Here is a 19,914-nt window from a genome sequence, read left to right as displayed (position 1 = left end):
GTGTTGGAGAAATTACACACTTCACCTTCACCTCAAATATATGAAATGTAGAAAATGTGCTTAAAATGTATATTTTTAGAACAGAAAGAATAAAAAAAAAAAATTGCATTCGGAAATATGCATTATCTAAGTAAATATGCATATGATTTCAGAACAAATATCTGAACATTGGATAAAAACAGGTTTAAAATACTTGTTTGATTTGGTTGACATATTAGAGTTAAAGTTTATTACTGAGGGGATTTCTCTTTTTATCAGAAAAATCTGTCAACAAACAGAAAAGTACTTAATTTTCACCATGCTTTCAGGAATAAAATGTTGTAAAAAAACAAGGTAAATGATATATAAACAAACCCCTCAGTAAAAACCTTCAGAATATAGATAGGAATAAAACTGTAAATTCTAGTGAATATAAGTGCTTCTGAAGTGGAGAAAAAACTCATTTTGTGAAAACGGCCTTTAAAGATATGAATTGAAATTGAAATCTACAGACACAAATAGATAAATAACAATAAAATAAACACTTAAAAGTACATTTTGGATGTCTTTCCACTAATCTGAAACAACACATTGTGAAAAGCCAAATAGCCCAAAATCTCAAAATTGACCAATGCATTAAAAAAAAAAATGTTTAGTGTCTTGTTTTTAAAAAATTATTTAATTTATAGAATATATATTTATATGTGTTTTAGACACAAGTCATTTTAATGTCTTTTAAATGTCTTTTAAATTTGTCCTATTAGAATAATATGAAACATTTTTTAAAAAATAGGTAAAGTACATTCAAAGCCGTTAAATGCACATGAGATGCATCGAAATACTTTTTTAAATTTAATTTGTAGTGAACTCATATTTTAGGTTCAAAATATTTGATATATTGTAAATTAATAGTGAAAGATTCTTAGTAGATTTTATCATATCTGAATATGAAATTTATAAGATTTTAATATTTGGAATATATTAAATCAAGTACTTTCAAATCTGCTAAATGCACAAGAAATGCATTTACTTTGGCATTTAAATACTTTTTTTATTTAATTTGCAGTGATCTCGTCTTTTAGGTTCAAAATATTTTATGCATTGTAAATTAATAGTGAAAGATTCTTAGAAGATTTTATCATATCTGAATATGAAATTTATTTGACAGATTTTAGAATATATTAAATCAAGTATTTTCAAATCTGCTAAATGCACATGAAATGCATTTACTTTGCATTGAAATTCCCATTTGATTAATATGAATAACATGAAATTCACGAGAAACTCGAACTAAACGAACTATAATTCATGAAATGCATTTACTTTGGCATTGAAATATTTTTTTACATTTAATTTGTAGTGAAAATCATGTTAGGTTCAAAATATTGTATGTATTGTGTAAATTAATAGTGAAAGGTTCTTAGAAGATTTTATCATATTTGAATATGAAATGTATAAAATTATAATATTTAGAATACATTAAATCAAATGCATTCAAAACTGCTAAATGCACATGAAATGCATTTACATTGGCATTGAAATTCCCATTTGATTAATATGAATAATATGAAATTCATGAGAAACTCTAACTAAACGAACTATAATTCAATTCATACAGGTTTCAGTGATTGGTCTGATGGCAAGTGCGTTCAATTATGACCAAATCGGAACCATGCGTGTTCTTCGGACTCTCCGGGCACTCCGGCCTCTCCGCGCCGTCTCCCGCTTTGCTGGGATGAGGGTAAGACCCGCTCCGAACGGGCCCGAGTCCGAGTACACTCAGTAGACGGCTCAAAGATGCCCACTAAACTGCCCTTCAGCCCTTAACAGGTCAAAGAGTCGGGAGAAAACACTGACCCACGCCGTTTAAAACAACATTTATCACTGACAGATCCGGCTTTGATCGCTGAAACTGGGTTTCCGAGAAAACCAATCCCGATTAATCCTCATTCTTCCTCCCAGCACAGAGAAGCGCCGCCTTCTGACGTGTGTTTTCCTTCCTCAGGACTGTCGCACGTGTGTTTTATTAACGCTGCATTTGTATCTTCTCTTTGTCCTCGGCTCTGTGTCACTCATAGGTGTCTCTAGTAAGCCTCGTAGCAAACACACTCGGATACTCCGACTTTGCTGCCATCAAATCTCTGCGAACGCTCAGAGCGCTCAGACCGCTGAGAGCGCTGTCCCGGTTTGAAGGCATGAGGGTAAGATACACTCGTCTCTCTGTCACATCTGTGAATGCTCCATTTCCAGAGGCCTTTTCTCTCTTTTTATGCTCACAGACAGGAAGTTTCAAAAACAGTTTTAGGGAATTTGCTGAGGATGGAAAAACAAAAAGTATTTTCTTAAACCAGCCTGAGGTGGTTTCAAGGTCAAACACTCTTAAAAATAAAGGTTTTTCAAAGTTGATTTGACCATTTTTTTCTTAGTGCGAAGAACATTTTATTAATCTAAATAACCTTTTTCTACTTTTAAGTACCTTTCATGGAATGTATATTACATAAAGGATCTTCATAGAACCATCGATGCCAAAAATAACCTTTATTTTGACTTTATATTCACATTTCTAAGTGAAAGCAGCCTCTAGAGAAGGTTTTAAAAGGAGCTTCCAGTGACCATTTGTGTCTTAGTGTGAAAACATTTTAATAATCTAAAAAACCTTTTTTCACTATGAAGAATCTTTTGTGCAATAAATGTTAACGGTTATTCGTGGAACCATTAATTCTAATAACTTTATTCTTAAGAGTTTAGTGGGTTTAAGATGGTCTTGCGCTGCTGACAAAAACCCCTTTAAAACCATCAAACCAGACCAACTGACCACTTTATGCTGGTTTAAGCAGGGTTAATTGGTTAATCTGCTAATTAATTACATTAGAGTGTTTGCATAGCTGATTAAAATCTCATTTGTGAGTTATAAAGAAAATATCTGTGGGTGTGAAATGATGTTCAGGTCATATTTCACCCCAAAATCAAAAGATCAAGTTTTTATTTGAGGAAAATTAAGTTTTTTTTTTCTGTATTATGACATTTTCATGACAATTAATCACATTTTCAACCAAAAATCTCAGTAATGGTAAAAAAATTATGCTCATTTATTTAATTGGCAAAGTGTGTATACATCATGGTAGTGTTTGTTGTAATTTATGCTGATAGTAATAAAAATGCTGATATTAGTAAAATATTATTTTATTACATTAATGAGAATTTAATGAGAATTAACATTAAGAATAATGAGAACTACACAAAAAAAAAGTTTCATTGTTATTAATAATGAGACAATGCACAAAAACAAATCATAACGGTCCTAAAAAAGCTTAATTTACTTTATACAAAGTGTAATTTCCATCTTCTTTTTTTCTTCTTTTTTGAGTGAAATGTGACGTGCGTTCATCAGATTTCCCCCATCAGCCCAACATGATCATGTTTTTGTTGAGTTTATTTACTTCTATCCACCAGTAACTCCACTAACCCGCATTTAGACGTCCTCCTGATGTCAGTGTTTTTTACAGCACTAGTGGTTGTTATAAAAGCTGCTTCCATCTCTGTGATATTCTCACTGCACTTTTCTTTAATCAAATTTGATCCATTTAATCTTCATGCAGACTGACTCTGAAGGGAGACGTCTCGTTTTTTTGCTGGAAGCTTTACAGGAGAAATGGGGAAAGACTTTCCAGTATTGGGAAATAAACTGGGATTATTTTGTCATAAAGTCCTTATAAAATTACATAATTAATGCAGTGACATTTTGAGTGGATTTTAATAAAATAAAGAATAAAATCTATAACTACATATAAATGTATTATAATTAAAATAATACAGTGACCTTTTGAGTAGATTTTAATTATTTAAGAATAAAATATATGACTAAATAAAAATGTATTATTATTAAATGATCATTTGATACATCTACTGTCTCTTAAAATTGTGTTAGCATATAAAAAACTGAAATAAACTATCCGAAGGAGAACTTCTGGGCAGGGTGGGACCGCATTTTCTTGTTTTCAGTGTTACATTTACAGTGTTATCTTTCTTTTCCTTCTCTTGTATGCATTAATTGGTTTGATTTTCTGTCAGTATTACAGGGTGTTACTGTGATATATGTGTACAGTAGTGTTTGTGCTGTCTCAGGCCCTGCGGTAGAATATTAAGCAGACTGAATGAGGAGAAACAGCCAGATGATGAAGCTAGTTTCTGTCCACTGGGAAACACCATCAGTATTCTGGATAATTGAATGTCAAAAATGGGCTTTTAGCATGTGGGAAGCCAGTGCCGCCTCGTCGCCTGCTTGTTTTCTTCATCACTCACCCACTCAGTGTTACCTTCATCTTCATCCAGACATCACCATGTTCATAGACCTACATGCTGTGCTAGAATATTATTATACAGCACATTTCATCCACAGTGATATTTCAGCCATTTAACCATTTAAGAACATAAACATGCATAAAAAAGTTTGATTTAAAATGGATTAAAGAAACATGGAAGCTTGTTTTCACCATGGCATTTAAAAAAGGTAATTGGTATACAACACAAAAGGTATGCAACTTAGAATTCTGAGGGAAAAAAGTCAGAATTGCGAGACATAAACTTAGAATTCTGAGAAAAAAGTCAGAATTACGAGATTTAAACTTAGAAATTTAAAACTAATTCAGAATTGCGAGATATAAATGTAGAATTCTGAGAAAAAAGTCAGAATTACAAGATTTAAACTTAGAAATGTAAAACTAATTCAGAATTGCGAGACATAAATGTAGGATTCTGAGAAAAAAGTCAGAATTACGAGATTTAAACTTAGAATTCTGAGAAAAAAGTCAGAATTACGAGATTTAAACTTAGAAATTTAAAACTAATTCAGAATTGCGAGATATAAATGTAGAATTCTGAGAAAAAAGTCAGAATTACGAGATTTAAACTTAGAAATTTAAAACTAATTCAGAATTGCGAGATATAAATGTAGAATTCTGAGAAAAAAGTCAGAATTACGAGATTTATACTTAGAATTCTGAGAAAAAATCATAATTACGAGATTTAAACTTAGAAATTTAAAACTAATTCAGAATTGCGAGATATAAATGTAGAATTCTGAGAAAAAAGTCAAAATTACAAGATTTATACTTAGAATTCTGAGAAAAAATCATAATTACGAGATTTAAACTTAGAAATTTAAAACTAATTCAGAATTGCGAGATATAAATGTAGAATTCTGAGAAAAAAGTCAGAATTACGAGATTTAAACTTAGAAATTTAAAACAAATTCAGAATTGCGAGACATAAACTTAGAATTCTGAGAAAAAAGTCAGAATTACGAGATTTAAACTTAGAATTCTGAGAAAAAAGTCAGAATTACAAGATTTAAACTTAGAATTCTCAGAAAAAAGTCAGAATTACAAGATTTAAACTTAGAAATTTAAAACAAATTCAGAATTGCGAGATATAAATGTAGAACTCGGAGAAAAAAGTGAGATGTAAACTCAGAATTATGAGAAAAAAAGTCAGAATAGTGAGATATAAACTTAGAATTCTGAGGGAAAAAAGTCAGAATTGCGAGATATAAACTTAGAATTCTGAGAAAAGAAGTCAGAAAGAAAAGTCAGAACTGTGAGATGGAACTTTAGTGTATAACTTGCACTTGCAAGATCAAAAGTCGCAATTATCTTTTTAGAATGTTGTCCCGAGGCGGAAACAAGCTTCCATAAAGAAATAATAAGAAATCAATCAAAAAGAAATATGCTTATGTAATGTACAGTGTGATTTGCTGTTAGTCTGCAGTTCTGTCCAGCGCAGTGCGAGCGATTGAATGGCATTGGTTTAGATTTGCACGCTCAGTGAAAGTGAGTCTGAGAGGCGAGGAATTCCCCGTCCGCTGGCCGTAAATCTGGAAAATCATATTAAACTTCACAGCGCTTTAGAGCGACAGCAGAGAGAAAGTGCTCGCTCACACACAGCCTTTAGAAATCAGCTAAACCCGCTGAATGAGTCTCAGCACTTTTACATCCAGCTAATATTTCCTGCATGTTGACGATGATATAGTGGTGTTATGATATGTGACAGATATGTGATTATTCCTTGGTTTATTTCATACAGTGTTCAGAAAAATGTGTGCAAAGCATGTGATTTAATATTTATCTGCGAATCTCACGAAACCTGTCGAGGATGTTTCATTTCAGACTAAAATAAATGTCAAAAATGACATACAGAAATTTGTTTTCTATTTATATGTTGCATTTAAATCAAAATATTTAGGCCTAAATTTAAGACTTAAGTATTTGAATTGGATTCAAATTTCCATCCATTTATGCTGATTCTAGGAAATTGGAATAAATGCATTTTTGAAAATTTGATTATTTAAAGCAAATCAAATAGTTGCAAATAAACTATGCCATTATTTTTTTTTTTTGCAGTGCAGAAATCTGACCTGTTTCATTTATGTGTGACTGACAAATATGAATCACATAATGTTTATTAGTTTATGTTAAAACTGTGCAATCCAAATGCATTGAAATTTTATATGCAATTACACTACATAAATCTGGTTATATTCATATTTACTTATTTTGCATTACAGTAATGAGCATTTTCACAATGAGGCTTTTTGTCATAAAAAATAATGTTTTATTGCTCCTAAAAATGTATTATTTTTAATAAAAATAAATATTTTTATAGATTTTTCATGTCACCCATATTTGTCCAACTTAAAGCTAAAAATAATAATTTAAATAATATTCTAAAAATGTAAAATCTAATATGCATTTTAATTATTAAACTGAAAAAGTGTTTAACATTGCTCCTAAAAACTGATTTGCATGCAAATTATGAAATGTGATGTAGACTTGACAGCTTTTGTGAGATTCACTGTTAAATTGTACATCTATATATACAATACATCTAATTTATTTGATGTATTGTAAATGAATAGTGAAAGATTCTTAGAAGATTTCATCATATTTGAATATGAAATTTATAAGATTTTAATATTGAGAATATATTAAATCAAGTACTTGCTAAATGCACATGAAATGCATTTGCTTTGGCATTGAAATACTTGTTTTAATTGAATTTGTAGTGAACTCATATCCTCTGATGCATTTAATCCTGTCGAGTTCAGCTTTTAATAATGTTCATGCTTTATGAATGGCTGTAAATGACATTTAAACTGCCTCGTCACATCACGAGTTTTAGATCGCTGACACGAAAGCATAAATGCCAATCGCCAAAGGCCATTCATAAATCACGATCAGAGCTGGATTGACAGCGCCTGGTGTTTGTTGATTGTGGTGTGAAGTGTGTGTGTGACGGTTCTGCGTGTCTCGTGTGGTCTCCAGGTGGTGGTCAACGCTCTGATCGGGGCGATCCCGTCCATCATGAACGTTCTGCTGGTGTGTCTGATCTTCTGGCTCATCTTCAGCATCATGGGGGTGAACCTGTTCGCTGGGAAGTTCGGGCGCTGCGTCAACAGAACGGGCTTCATCTACAACGCTTCCGACATCAACAACAAGTCTGAGTGTCTGGAGATGAACAACACACAGTTCTACTGGACCAAAGTCAAAGTCAACTTCGACAACGTGGGCGCAGGGTACCTCGCACTCCTGCAAGTGGTGAGCTTTTAGTTTAACCATTACAATACATGCTAGATTTGACATTTTTAGAAAATTATGATTTTTAACTTTAAGTTGGGTGACGTGAAAGATCTACCAAAATATTTATTTTTATTAAAAATTATAAGTTTTAGGTGCAATAAAACATTTTTATGACAAAAAGCGAAAATGCGAAGTTGATCATTACTGTAATGCAAAATAAGTCAATATGAATATAACAAGATTTATTTATTTTAATTGCATATAAAATTTCAATGCATTTGGATTATGCAGTTTTAATATAAACTAATAAACATAATGTGATTGATATTTGTCAGTCACACATAAATGAAACAGGTCAGATTTCTGCACTCCAAAAAACTATTGAATTTTTTTTTGCAACTTCGACAACGTGCTGAGATTACTTTTAGTGGTGGAACGGATCACAAAATTCATGGATCGGATCATTTATATATATATATATATATGGGGGGGGGGGGTAACTTTGCTTTTCATTTATTACTTAAACCTCACTTGAAGTTCTTCGATACTACATCAAAACTACTAGCCTAACTGATAAAGTTCACACATTATTAAAAACAAGTGAACAGTCAGTGATAAAATAAGAGCAAATACACACATTACAAGCAGAGATTAATACTAAATAACAAAGTTACAAAGTCTAACAATTGTATTCAGGTACAGAAATTAATAATTAAGCCTAAATGTAAAATGACATTATGTGTCACTGTAGAAATTAAATATAGTTTCATCTTTGTTAAAGCTGTATTTTGTTGTTTTATTAACATTAATGACAGACGACAGCAGGAATATTAGGCTGTTGTCACTCTCTCTCTCTCTCTCTCTCTCTCTCTCTCTCTCTCTGTGTGTGTGGCTGTGCACACAGATAATGCGCAAGTCCCGAGTCTCTTCTTCCACGTTTAAAATTGTCCAAAACATCCAAATCATAAACTCCCTCTATCATCATCCCTCTATGATGGTTATATATAGCAGTTTGTAAAGTTAAAGTGCGATCCGTTCCACCCCTACTTACTTTTGTTGGTTTTCTTCCGGCCACTTCTCACCTCTGTGTGTCCGAGAGCGCGGATCAATCAACAAGTCAGTGGACATTTATATTTAGCCTTTATCCCGAACTTTGTGCTCAGCAAGAGCTTTTGCACTTCATTCTTCAGTTTAACTTAGTTGATGCAGTCGCCTAGCAACAGGCCACTTAACTCCTCTCATCACTTCCTGTGACTTCCCCAATACAAACCTTTCTGTAATTACCAGTAACGAAGGAGAAAAGACCAACCGTAGGGATTCACAGCACATCCATATTTGCCCAGTTCTACATCACTACTTAATTAAGCATTTCTCTCCAGCTTTTATTAGAAATCTTATTCTTGATGAGTACAAAATGTACAAAAGATCTAAAGATGACAAGAACAGAAGTAAAAGAAAGTATTACTAATCTTTTGAACTCTATAACTTTATGTGCATGTGATGAGTATGGGCGACATAAAAATGTATACAAAATATTTATAGTTATTAAAAAATAAAATAGATTTTGATATAATTTAATATTTTTCATTTTTTTATTATTTTAATTGATAGCAGTTATTTTAATTTAATATACAGTTTTCATGTTAGCTTAATAATTTTTAAAATAAAATTTATTATTTTTAACTTTAAGTTGGATAAGTGCAAAATGTATAAAAAAAATATTTAGTAATTGAAAAAAAAAAATAGGAACTTCATATTATTCATTTTTTATTATTTCAATGGATATAAAATATACAATTTTCATGTCAGCTTAATAATTGAAATTGTACTTTTTTATAATTATTAATTAAATTTTTTCAAAGCATGTGCAGCATGTTATTTAATATTTATCTGTGAATCTCACGAAACCTGTCGAGGATATTTAATTTCAGCCCAAAATATATTTAAAAAAATTACATAAAGAAATTGGAGCCTATTTACAACCATTATGATTTTTTATCAAAATGAATTATTTTTAACTTTAAGTTGGAAAAGTATGGGTGACATGAAAAATTTTAAAAAAATATTTATAGATATTAAAATAAAAAAATGTAGTAAAATCCAATTTTTATGCCACCCAGTTTTTCAGCTTAATAATTTAATATATATAAACTATTGGTGACATGAAAAAAGCATACACATATTTATATAAAAATGTCACCCGCACTTTTTCAAGTTAATGTTAAAAATAATCATTTAAATTAATATTAAAAATAAAATAAAATATTTATGTGAAAGTGTCATAATTTAAAGTCGGCATGAAACAGAAGTTGCGCTCATCTTTTCTTCCCTATTGTTCCGTATCTCCGAGTGAAACGCTTCTGGAACGAGAACAGATGTGGGCGGGGCTTGATTTTGTCGGTGAGGAATTGATTGGACGGTTGTGGTTTGCTATTGGCTGATCTCATGTGAGTGACAGGTTCTAGCCCCGCCCTCGTCATCAGAGAAGAGAAGAGATGAAGTTATTCTGATTCAAGATTACCAGAAACATGCTTTTAACAAACGGTTCCTCCTCTTCTCAAGGCCACCTTCAAGGGTTGGATGGAGATCATGTACGCCGCAGTCGACTCGCGATCCGTAAGTAGTTCATAAACCCCATATTGAAACCCATATGAAAGTTCTGTTTGCTCATTTGAGTGTGTATAATGTGATGAATCAGGTGGAAGAGCAGCCCATTAAAGAGAAGAGCCTGTACATGTACCTGTACTTCGTCATCTTCATCATCTTCGGCTCCTTCTTCACGCTCAATCTCTTCATTGGTGTCATCATTGACAACTTCAACCAACAGAAACGAAAGATAAGTATTAAAGTCATAAAGGCTGTCGGTGTGATCATGAGTGTAATGTAGACGGTAATAATAACAGCAGTGTGTGTCTGTACTTAGGTGGACAGGACATCTTCATGACAGAGGAACAGAAGAAATATTATAATGCCATGAAGAAACTGGGATCCAAGAAACCGCAGAAACCGATCCCAAGACCTCCTGTGAGTGACTCCGAGATCATAACATCTCATAGAAATCACAATCACAATCGAGTTATTTAAACCTGAGATTATGACTTTATGTTATATTATATTATGGAAATTATATTATATAAAATGTAGTATAATGACCATAAAAAATATACATTTGTCATGCCACCCACACTTTTTCAGCGTATATTATATTATATTATATTATATTATATTATATTATATAAAATGTAGTATAATGACCATAAAAAATATACATTTGTCATGCCACCCATGCTTTTTCAGCGTATATTATATTATATTATATTATATTATATTATATTATATTATATTATATTATATTATATTATATTATATTATATAAAATGTAGTATAATGACCATAAAAAATATACATTTGTCATGCCACCCATGCTTTTTCAGCGTATATTATATTATATTATATTATATTATATTATATTATATTATATTATATAAAATGTAGTATAATGACCATGAAAAAATGAAAATAAACATTTGTCATGTCACCCACACTTTTTCAGCATATTTTAATTATATATTAACTTAATGATATATATATATATATAATTTTGTACATCACAAATAATAAGTGTAGTATAATGACCATGCAAAAAAAATGTTTTGGTCATGCCATAAAAAGTAATAATATTTTTAATATTATTATTCATTTTTTTAAACTAATTGTAATGACTATAAAAAAATTATGAATTTTTCATGTCATTTTTTTGTTTTTGTTGAAATTATTATTATGAATAAAATGAAGTAGAACAAAGTCTTACAAGCTTACTGTAGATCTCCAGCGCACACACATGTACATTGAGTGTGTGTGTGTGTGTGTGTGTGTGTGTGTGTGTTGATCTCCTCAGAACCCAGTGCAGGGGTTCTTCTTCGACCTGGTGTCCAAACAAGCCTTCGACATCATCATCATGTTGCTCATCATCCTCAACATGGTGACGATGATGGTGGAGACGGACGAGCAGTCTCCCAGCATCGAGTACATCCTTTACTACATCAACCTGGCCTTCATCGTCGTCTTCACCGCCGAGTGCATCATCAAGATCATCGCCCTGCGCTGCTACTTCTTCACCGTCAGCTGGAACATCTTTGACTTTGTGGTCGTCATCCTCTCCATTGTGGGTAAGGATATAAGGATATGTATTTTTTATTCTTTTAAAAAATCTAGTTATTAAACTTATTTAAACTTTTTGTGTAAATTGTAAATTAAGTTGGGTATGGGTGGGATGAAAATATATTAAAAAAATTACAGTTATTAAAAATAATATATTTTAAAAAATGTAAAATGTTTTATATTATTTAATATTATGCATCTTCTAATTATTTCAATGACCATAAAATACTATTACTATTACTACTATTTTCATGCCACCTACACTTTTTCAGCTTAATAATTAAAATATATGGTAGAATGGTAATTATTAAAATTATTTTTTAAACATAATTTGGATTAGTAAGAATGTAAAAATATTCATAGTTATTAAAAAATTATAAAATGTGGAAAAATCCGATATTTAATATGCATCTTTGAATTATTTTATTGTAAATTATTTAAAAATTATAATTATATTTTAAACTATGTATGGGTGTAAGGGTGACATGAAAAACTTATAAAAAATATTTATAGTTATTAAAAATAAAAAAATGTAGAAAAATATATAAAAAATTATGTAAAATATAATAAAATAATGTTTCATATTATTTTATATTATTCATTTTTTAATTTTTTAATGACCATAAAATGTACAATTTTCATGCCACAATTAAAATATATATTAGATTTTATATTTTAAGAAAATTATTTAAACTATTATTTTTAACTTGGATAAGTTTGGGTGACATGAAAAATCTATCAAAATATTTATTGTTATTAAAAAAATAAAAATGCCGTAAAATACGTTTCTTATTATTTAATATTAATAATTTTTTATTTTTTATTTTAATGACCATACAATATACAACTTTAATGCCACATACACTTTTTAAGCTTAATATTTAAAATTAGATTGAAAAACTATGACTTTAATAATAATTTTCTTATTATCACCCACTTTCAACTTAATATTAAAAATAATAATTTAATATAATAAAATAAAACAAATGTAAAATATTATATTTGTGTATTTTTTTATTTATATTTCTGCATATAATAATTGTCAAATAGAATTAAATTCTGTGATATCCCTCTTTGTAATGACCTTGGCATTACATCTCAAGGTCTAAAGACATTCAGTGCAGTTTTGTAGCACTTCACCTACTAATAAATAGTCAGCCGCTGTTTAAGTGATCCAGACGCGACCCTGATGAGAGCGAGAGAAAGGTCAGAGGTCAACAGTGGCGTCTCTACAGAACGGGGTTGGTTTAAGGTGAAGGTAATTTGGGCGATCGAGGCTGTCAGCTGCTGTGATTGGCCAGTGATTGAGCTTCTAAACGCTCGTCTGCTTCTCGACAGGGTTAAAAGCTTAAAGACACACGTCTCAGATGTTGTATAATCGAGCAGTTTGACTCCTAAAGGGACCAGCTTGACCATAAATCAAGAGTGGTCATGGTTGGTAATTGGTCTGGTCATGATATGACGTCTGGATTGGGGGGTTCATGTACAGTATGTTGTTTTGTATCTGCACTCAACAGCAGGCCGTTTCTCAGCTCCAATATTTGATATTCTTACATGACAAAAAGTATTAAAAGTTGAACTTTTAGGCTGGTCTAACAGCACTTAGAAATGATTGAGACGGCCAATCAGATCACAGAAGGTGGGCATTACTAATGAGCTTAATACCAATTACCAATGGCGTTACCAATGAGCTTAATAATTAAAATATATATTACATTGAAAAACTGTGAGTGACATGAAAAATGTACACACATATTTATATAAAAATTTAATATTTCAGAAATATTTCATCATAACTTTTTCATGTCACCCACGTTCAACTTAATGTTAAATACTATTATCATATACAACTTATGATTTTAAAAATGTAGTAAATGTAGAAATAAACTAAAATCAATAAATGCAAATCAGCATTAAGTTTTATTATAGTTTTCTTAAGATTTTTAAGTGTTTTTATATATATATATATATAAAATGTATATTGCTATTTAGGTTTAACTTATTTCTATTTCATTTTCATTTTTAGTTATTATTTTCAGTTAATTATTTTAGTGATTATTTCACTTATTTCAGTTCATTTTAGTGTAATTTTAAATCTGTTATGTGCTTTTTCATTTTATTATTATAATTATTATTATTTTTTAAATATTGTTATTTCTGTTTAACTTATTTTTATTTAATTTTCAGTTTTTGTTTTTATTTCCAGTTAATTATTTTAGTGCTTATTTCCCTTATTTCAGATTATTCCCAAGGCCGTTTCTGATTTTCTAATTTGATTTAATTTCAGCTTTTCAGAAACGGTTAATAGTTTCAGCCCTGATGCGAACAAATCATTGTTAGTTGATGTGGTCAACACATGAAATCCTGCCCCTCTGATCAGTGTGTGTTCCTCACGACAGGAATCGTTCTGGCGGACATCATCGAGAAGTACTTCGTCTCGCCCACGCTGTTCCGCGTGATCCGCTTGGCTCGAATCGGGCGAATCCTCCGGCTCATCCGCGGGGCGAAGGGGATCCGCACGCTACTCTTCGCCTTGATGATGTCTCTCCCGGCGCTCTTCAACATCGGCCTCCTCCTCTTCCTCGTCATGTTCATCTACGCCATCTTCGGCATGGCAAACTTCGCCTACGTCAAGAAGCAAGGCGGCATCGACGACATGTTCAACTTCGAGACGTTCGGGAACAGCATGATCTGCCTTTTCCAGATCACAACATCTGCCGGCTGGGATAATCTTCTCAATCCCATCCTGAACAACTCTCCCGAGGAGTGCGACCCGGACGTTCCTCACACCGGGACGAACGCTCGAGGAAACTGCGGGAATCCTTCGGTGGGAATCACTTTCTTCGTGACCTACATCATAATCTCGTTTCTGATCGTGGTGAACATGTACATCGCGATTATCCTGGAGAACTTCAGCGTGGCGACGGAGGAAAGCACTGAGCCGTTGAGCGAGGACGATTTCGAGATGTTCTACGAGGTTTGGGAAAAGTTCGACCCGGAAGCGACGCAGTTCATCGAGTACTCGAAACTCTCGGACTTCGCGGACACGCTTTCCGAGCCGCTCCGAATCGCCAAACCCAACAAAATCAAGCTCATCAACATGGACTTGCCGATGGTGAGCGGAGACAAGATCCACTGCTTGGATATCCTCTTCGCCTTCACCAAACGCGTTCTGGGCGAGTCGGGAGAAATGGACGCTCTTAAGCAGCAGATGGAGGAGAAGTTCATGATGGCGAATCCGTCTAAGATCTCGTACGAGCCGATTACCACGACTCTACGGCGGAAACAAGAAGACGTATCCGCGACTATGATCCAGCGCTCGTATCGACGGCATTTACTGCGACGGCAGATGAAACAAGCCTCGTTACTTTACCGTCAAATCAACATGGCGGACGCCGATAAAGACGACGACAGTTTGCCGGAGAACGAAGGCCTTATAGTCGCCATGATAATGGAGAACTACGGCACCGAAGTCGAAGTCACGGAGACGCTGTCGGCTACGTCTTCTCCGCCGTCGTACGATAGCGTAACGCGAGTGACTAGCGAGCTTTTTCACGCTCTAATCCCGGAGGCCACGAACACGGACCTCAGCGAACCCTTTCCAAACACAGACCGAGATCGCGAGACGTTTCTGTGACGCCTTTTCCTTTGTTTACCGAATGTACCATAGCTCAACGGCGAAGGTTTTTGTAGACTGTTTTGATTTCTCTTGTGGTTGAAGATACAAAGGGGAAAGTTGCTCTTTGACCATGCACACCTTCACAGTTTGAATGCATGAATGAGATCCGTAGTCGCAATTAATTATCATATATAACACATTTTAATCAAAGAGGTCTTACTTAAAATGGCGTGATTCCTTTCAAGATTTGAGATTATTCGTAGAAGACTCTTAGTGGTGGTGCATCCATTTAAATGTTATCCGTCTGTCACACGTTCACACTTCACGCCATCTCGGAAAGCATGACGATTACCTCTTTGTGTGTCGCTAGCGATGAAAAGGCAGCGGTAATAACTGACACGGCTGTTTGCACTTTCTGTTCGCTCGCCATGTTTTTCCGTTGACCGTTTGCGCTCGGCGTCGTCGTTATCGAGACGACCAGACAAAGACAATCAGACGTGCGCCTGAAACGGTCGCTCGCTTAAAACCTGATTGCACACGCTTCTTTTCAAAACCACACTTTTGTTTCTATTGTGAAGTATTTATTTTGCATGAGATAAACTGCATGGGATGGAGGGGTTAAAAGAACACTTTCTTTTTAAGGCTGAAAATAATTGTTTTGCACACGTTCAGCAATAATTTGCTACATTTAGGTAGGATGATAATGATATTTATTGGAATTAAAAAGGTGTCAAAGTTTCTACTGTAAGGGCCTCCAGCTGTAACTGTGGCTTATATTACTAGTGACGATTATGTGTTTTTCTATCTCGAACTGACATTAGGAGATCAGTCCGCTCGGACGCGGGTTGGCAGGTTTGGTGAAGGGCTGTTTTATGTAGCAATAGATCCCAAGTGTGCCTGCTAGAACTAAATCCTGTGTTTATCATTCATCTTTTGCTCATGCATTTCTTTTGCTTTTTGTAAATCATCAGCTGACTCGCCGAGAAGAGCATCGAACTCAAACCGTTACGGAAATGAAGCATGAGATTTTCTTTTAAAAACACCTGCAGTAAAAAAAAAAAAAACAACATTCTGAAATTTATCATAAAAATCAGTTCATCTGAATCAGTTGTGATGCAAACAAACCTTTCCAGATATCACTACTGTTCAAAAGTTATTGTATATTGATGCTTGAATTAGAACTTTTATTCCGCAAGGATGCATTAAATTGCTCAAAAGTGACAGTAAAGATATTTATAATGTTACTGTTCAACATTCGACAACACATATGAACTGTTTTCAACATTGCTAATAATCATGAATGTTTCTTGAGCATCAAATGATCATATTATACTGATTTGTGAAGGATCATGTGACACTGAAGACTGGAGTAATGATGCTGAAAATTCAGCTTTGATCACAGGAATAAATTACACTTTACTATATATTAACATAGAAAACAGATGATTTACATTATAATAATATTTCACATTGTTACTGTTTTTTTTATTAAATAAATGGTGACTTTCAAAAACATGAAACTTTTGAACAGTAGTGAATATGACGCCACAAAACTGATTTAATCCAGCACTAGAACTCATGTCAAACCTGAGACTGATGGATTACCGTGTCTATCGTGTTCCAGTCTGAAGCGCTGCTGTGTGTCGTCTGACCCAATGAATGGTAAATAAGTATCAGATGTCACTGTGTACATTTACACAGATGAAATGGCACTCGACGCGGCTTTAATTTACAGGAAAACTGATACGTGACCTGCGCTAACTACATTTACAGCCCTAAAACACACAAAGGCTCAGTGGCTAAAATAAACTCAAGCTCTGTTAATTAATTGTTAATGCAATTTTTCGTCGCACGGTTATGCATTTCTCAGTTTGGGTTTGTTTGCATTAGATTTGAACACTTGAACATGTTAATATGGACCGTATTCAGGCTGGATGCCATATTTAATCGGGCTGTGAGGGCAACAAACTATTAAAATAATGAAATCGCAGTGTGATACATTCAGGCTCATTTATTAAACACCAATGCATTTCCATGTTCACTTGAATTACATGCAGTTTAGAATTATTTTAGGGTGTGTATGTATTTTCTTTCTGATTTCTTTCTGCAGAAATGATTTACTCAGAAACTGATCCATTGAATATCTTAATTTTATATGCATCAAATTAAATATGGCGTCTAGACTGAATGAAATCCATTGGCAAGAGCTTAAAAAGCACCTAATTTGGATTTAACATGCAGACATTTCTGTCCATAAAATCAAATTTCATTGATGTTACAGCCCAGACAGCAACATAGAGTCGGCCCACATCTGGCCCACATCTGGGACGGGTGGATTACATGGTCAACGTGAAATCAAAATATTGACATGATCCTGGTTTTATAGTGAATCAGTGTTTCATCCAAATGTAAAAACTTTCCTTTAATGCTGACTCAAGAATAGATCAATCAGTTGCATATTCTGTTTCACTGTTTCACACATTAAAACGGCCAGATTCATGTTGACTATAAGCAAAACAAATGATAATGCATATAAAACTAATGACGAAGGAGCTAACTCTGAGGTAATGAGAACATCTGGACTGTGTGATGAACTGCCTTTGGTCAAACTCTATTTGCACAGGAGAGGAGCCATACATGTCTGCGAGAAGGTTTAGTGGAGATGTGCGCTGCTGTTTGCTCGTGGTTCACTCGTTTGACGTGATGCTTTCGGACGGCTCGTGTGTCGAGGAAGCGCAGCAGATTTGCTCTGACGTTCAGACCTCCTTCTGTTCAACACATTCTCTCTCCTCGTCAAACAAAGCCAAAGAGTCTTTCCTCATTACTGTAACGATAATAATGCTGAGAATGAAGCGCACTGGCTCTGTCACGAACACTCGTCTGCTGTCTACATAGACATGATTCTGAACGCTCTAGGGGGAAAAACACCATCATCATCATACTAATAATCAGAACCATTTCAAACTACATTTGACTACTTTTAGTGAGACTTTACACTGTTGAATGAATAGAGCATTATATATATATATATATATATGAAGAGTTCAGACGCAAAAGCCTCTAAGTGCCATCTGAAATTTTCTTCTAGAATGATCATTTTTATGAAGCTTTTATATTTAAGTTCAGTAATTTCACTTAAATGGCAATGAAAATTACCTATTAATTGCCATTTAAGTGAAATTACTGAACTTAAATATACAAGCTTCATAAAAATGATCATTCTAGAAGAAAATTTCAGATGGCACTTAGAGGCTTTTGCGTCTGAACTCTTCATATATATATATATATATATATTGCATTCTATTGCAAAACAAACTTGAACCATTTAAAAGCTGAGGCTTTTTAAATTTTGCTAATTAAAAACATTGGACAGATACAGTAAATTAAGTTTAGTTTACTAAAATCAAAATATATATTTTTTTTTCAGTGTATAGTTTTTTTTCTTACAAGGCAGAACCTTAAATGTAATATTTATGTATTTATTGTTTTCACACTGAACAGATTTATGCTGATTTTAAACAATTTGAATAAATGTAGTTTGAAAATATGATTTAAATAAAAACAAATAGTTAATAATAAATTATGCCATAATTTATTTCAGTTATACACCGGAGACGCGCCGTTTCATTTATGTTTGACTGACAAATATGAATCACATGACGTTTAATAGTTTGTTCATTTTAAAACTGTAATTCAAATGGATGGAAATTTGCAATTCAAATAGGCTACATAAATCTTATAAAATATATATATATATATATATATATATATATATATATATATATATATATATATATATATATATATATATATATATATTAACTTTAAAAATTAAGTTTTTGTGTCAGTCAACTCAAATATCCAAGTTGTCACTTAGTACAGCTTTACTTTTCAAGTTAACTAAACTTGACAAAAACTAAGTTTAAACAGTGTATATATATATATATATATATATATATATATATATATACATATATATGTATATATATATAATATGAAAATGCTGTCTATGTAGGCCGCTCACATGTTTTCAGAACAGAGCCGGAGTTCAGCCGCATCTTTACATTAGTGACTAATTTTTGCTGCATTCTCAGAAGTCGACAACATTTTAACCTTATAATAGCTTATAATGAGTCCCAGATCATCCGCGTTTAGAAAACCCTCAATAATCAAGATTTCAGGAGGTTCACGCGTGCAGAAAGACGGTTTTCATTAAAACTAGATCAGAGATGATTTAAAGGGAAATCTGTGGGATGGAAACATGTTCAATGAAGCTGAGAGCGCCGAACTATTATTGCAGCCGAAAGCATCACATTAAATGAAATATTTAATTAACAAACACAAAATGTTGAACTTTATGAGCGTTTCATTCCATTCGGTCTGAGCTGTACAAGCCTGTCAGTAAATCACACGCATAGATCTAATTGGCTGCCGAATATAATCGTATATTAACGAATGAATGTACCTCACGCCTCTTGTCATCCATCGTCTTTATTTTTCTTTTCATGCATTGATGCTGAAGTTCTGAATTAATATGATTCATGCAGTATGTATTTTATCACCCACAAATTAAGCACAGGG

At 33.0% G+C, this 19,914-nt stretch overlaps 1 protein-coding gene across 1 annotated transcript in view; it reads left to right on the top strand.

Annotated features, from left to right (window-relative positions):
• Positions 1 to 18,362, top strand: part of scn5lab (sodium channel, voltage gated, type V-like, alpha b) — a 153,213-nt gene extending 134,851 nt beyond the window's left edge. Inside the window, exons 21-27 of the mRNA XM_084102657.1 lie at positions 2,058 to 2,180; positions 7,299 to 7,571; positions 10,116 to 10,169; positions 10,252 to 10,393; positions 10,477 to 10,577; positions 11,452 to 11,722; positions 14,114 to 18,362. Coding sequence (XP_083958783.1) covers positions 2,058 to 2,180; positions 7,299 to 7,571; positions 10,116 to 10,169; positions 10,252 to 10,393; positions 10,477 to 10,577; positions 11,452 to 11,722; positions 14,114 to 15,351 — 2,202 coding nt within the window. The 3' untranslated portion in view covers positions 15,352 to 18,362. The remainder of the gene's footprint in view (positions 1 to 2,057; positions 2,181 to 7,298; positions 7,572 to 10,115; positions 10,170 to 10,251; positions 10,394 to 10,476; positions 10,578 to 11,451; positions 11,723 to 14,113) is intronic.
• Positions 18,363 to 19,914: the final 1,552 nt, after the last annotated feature.

The sequence above is a fragment of the Abramis brama genome (genome assembly GCF_963993115.1).
Source record: "Abramis brama genome assembly, chromosome: 24".
Lineage (NCBI taxonomy): Eukaryota > Metazoa > Chordata > Actinopteri > Cypriniformes > Leuciscidae > Abramis > Abramis brama.
This window is presented reverse-complemented; position numbering and strand designations above follow the sequence as displayed.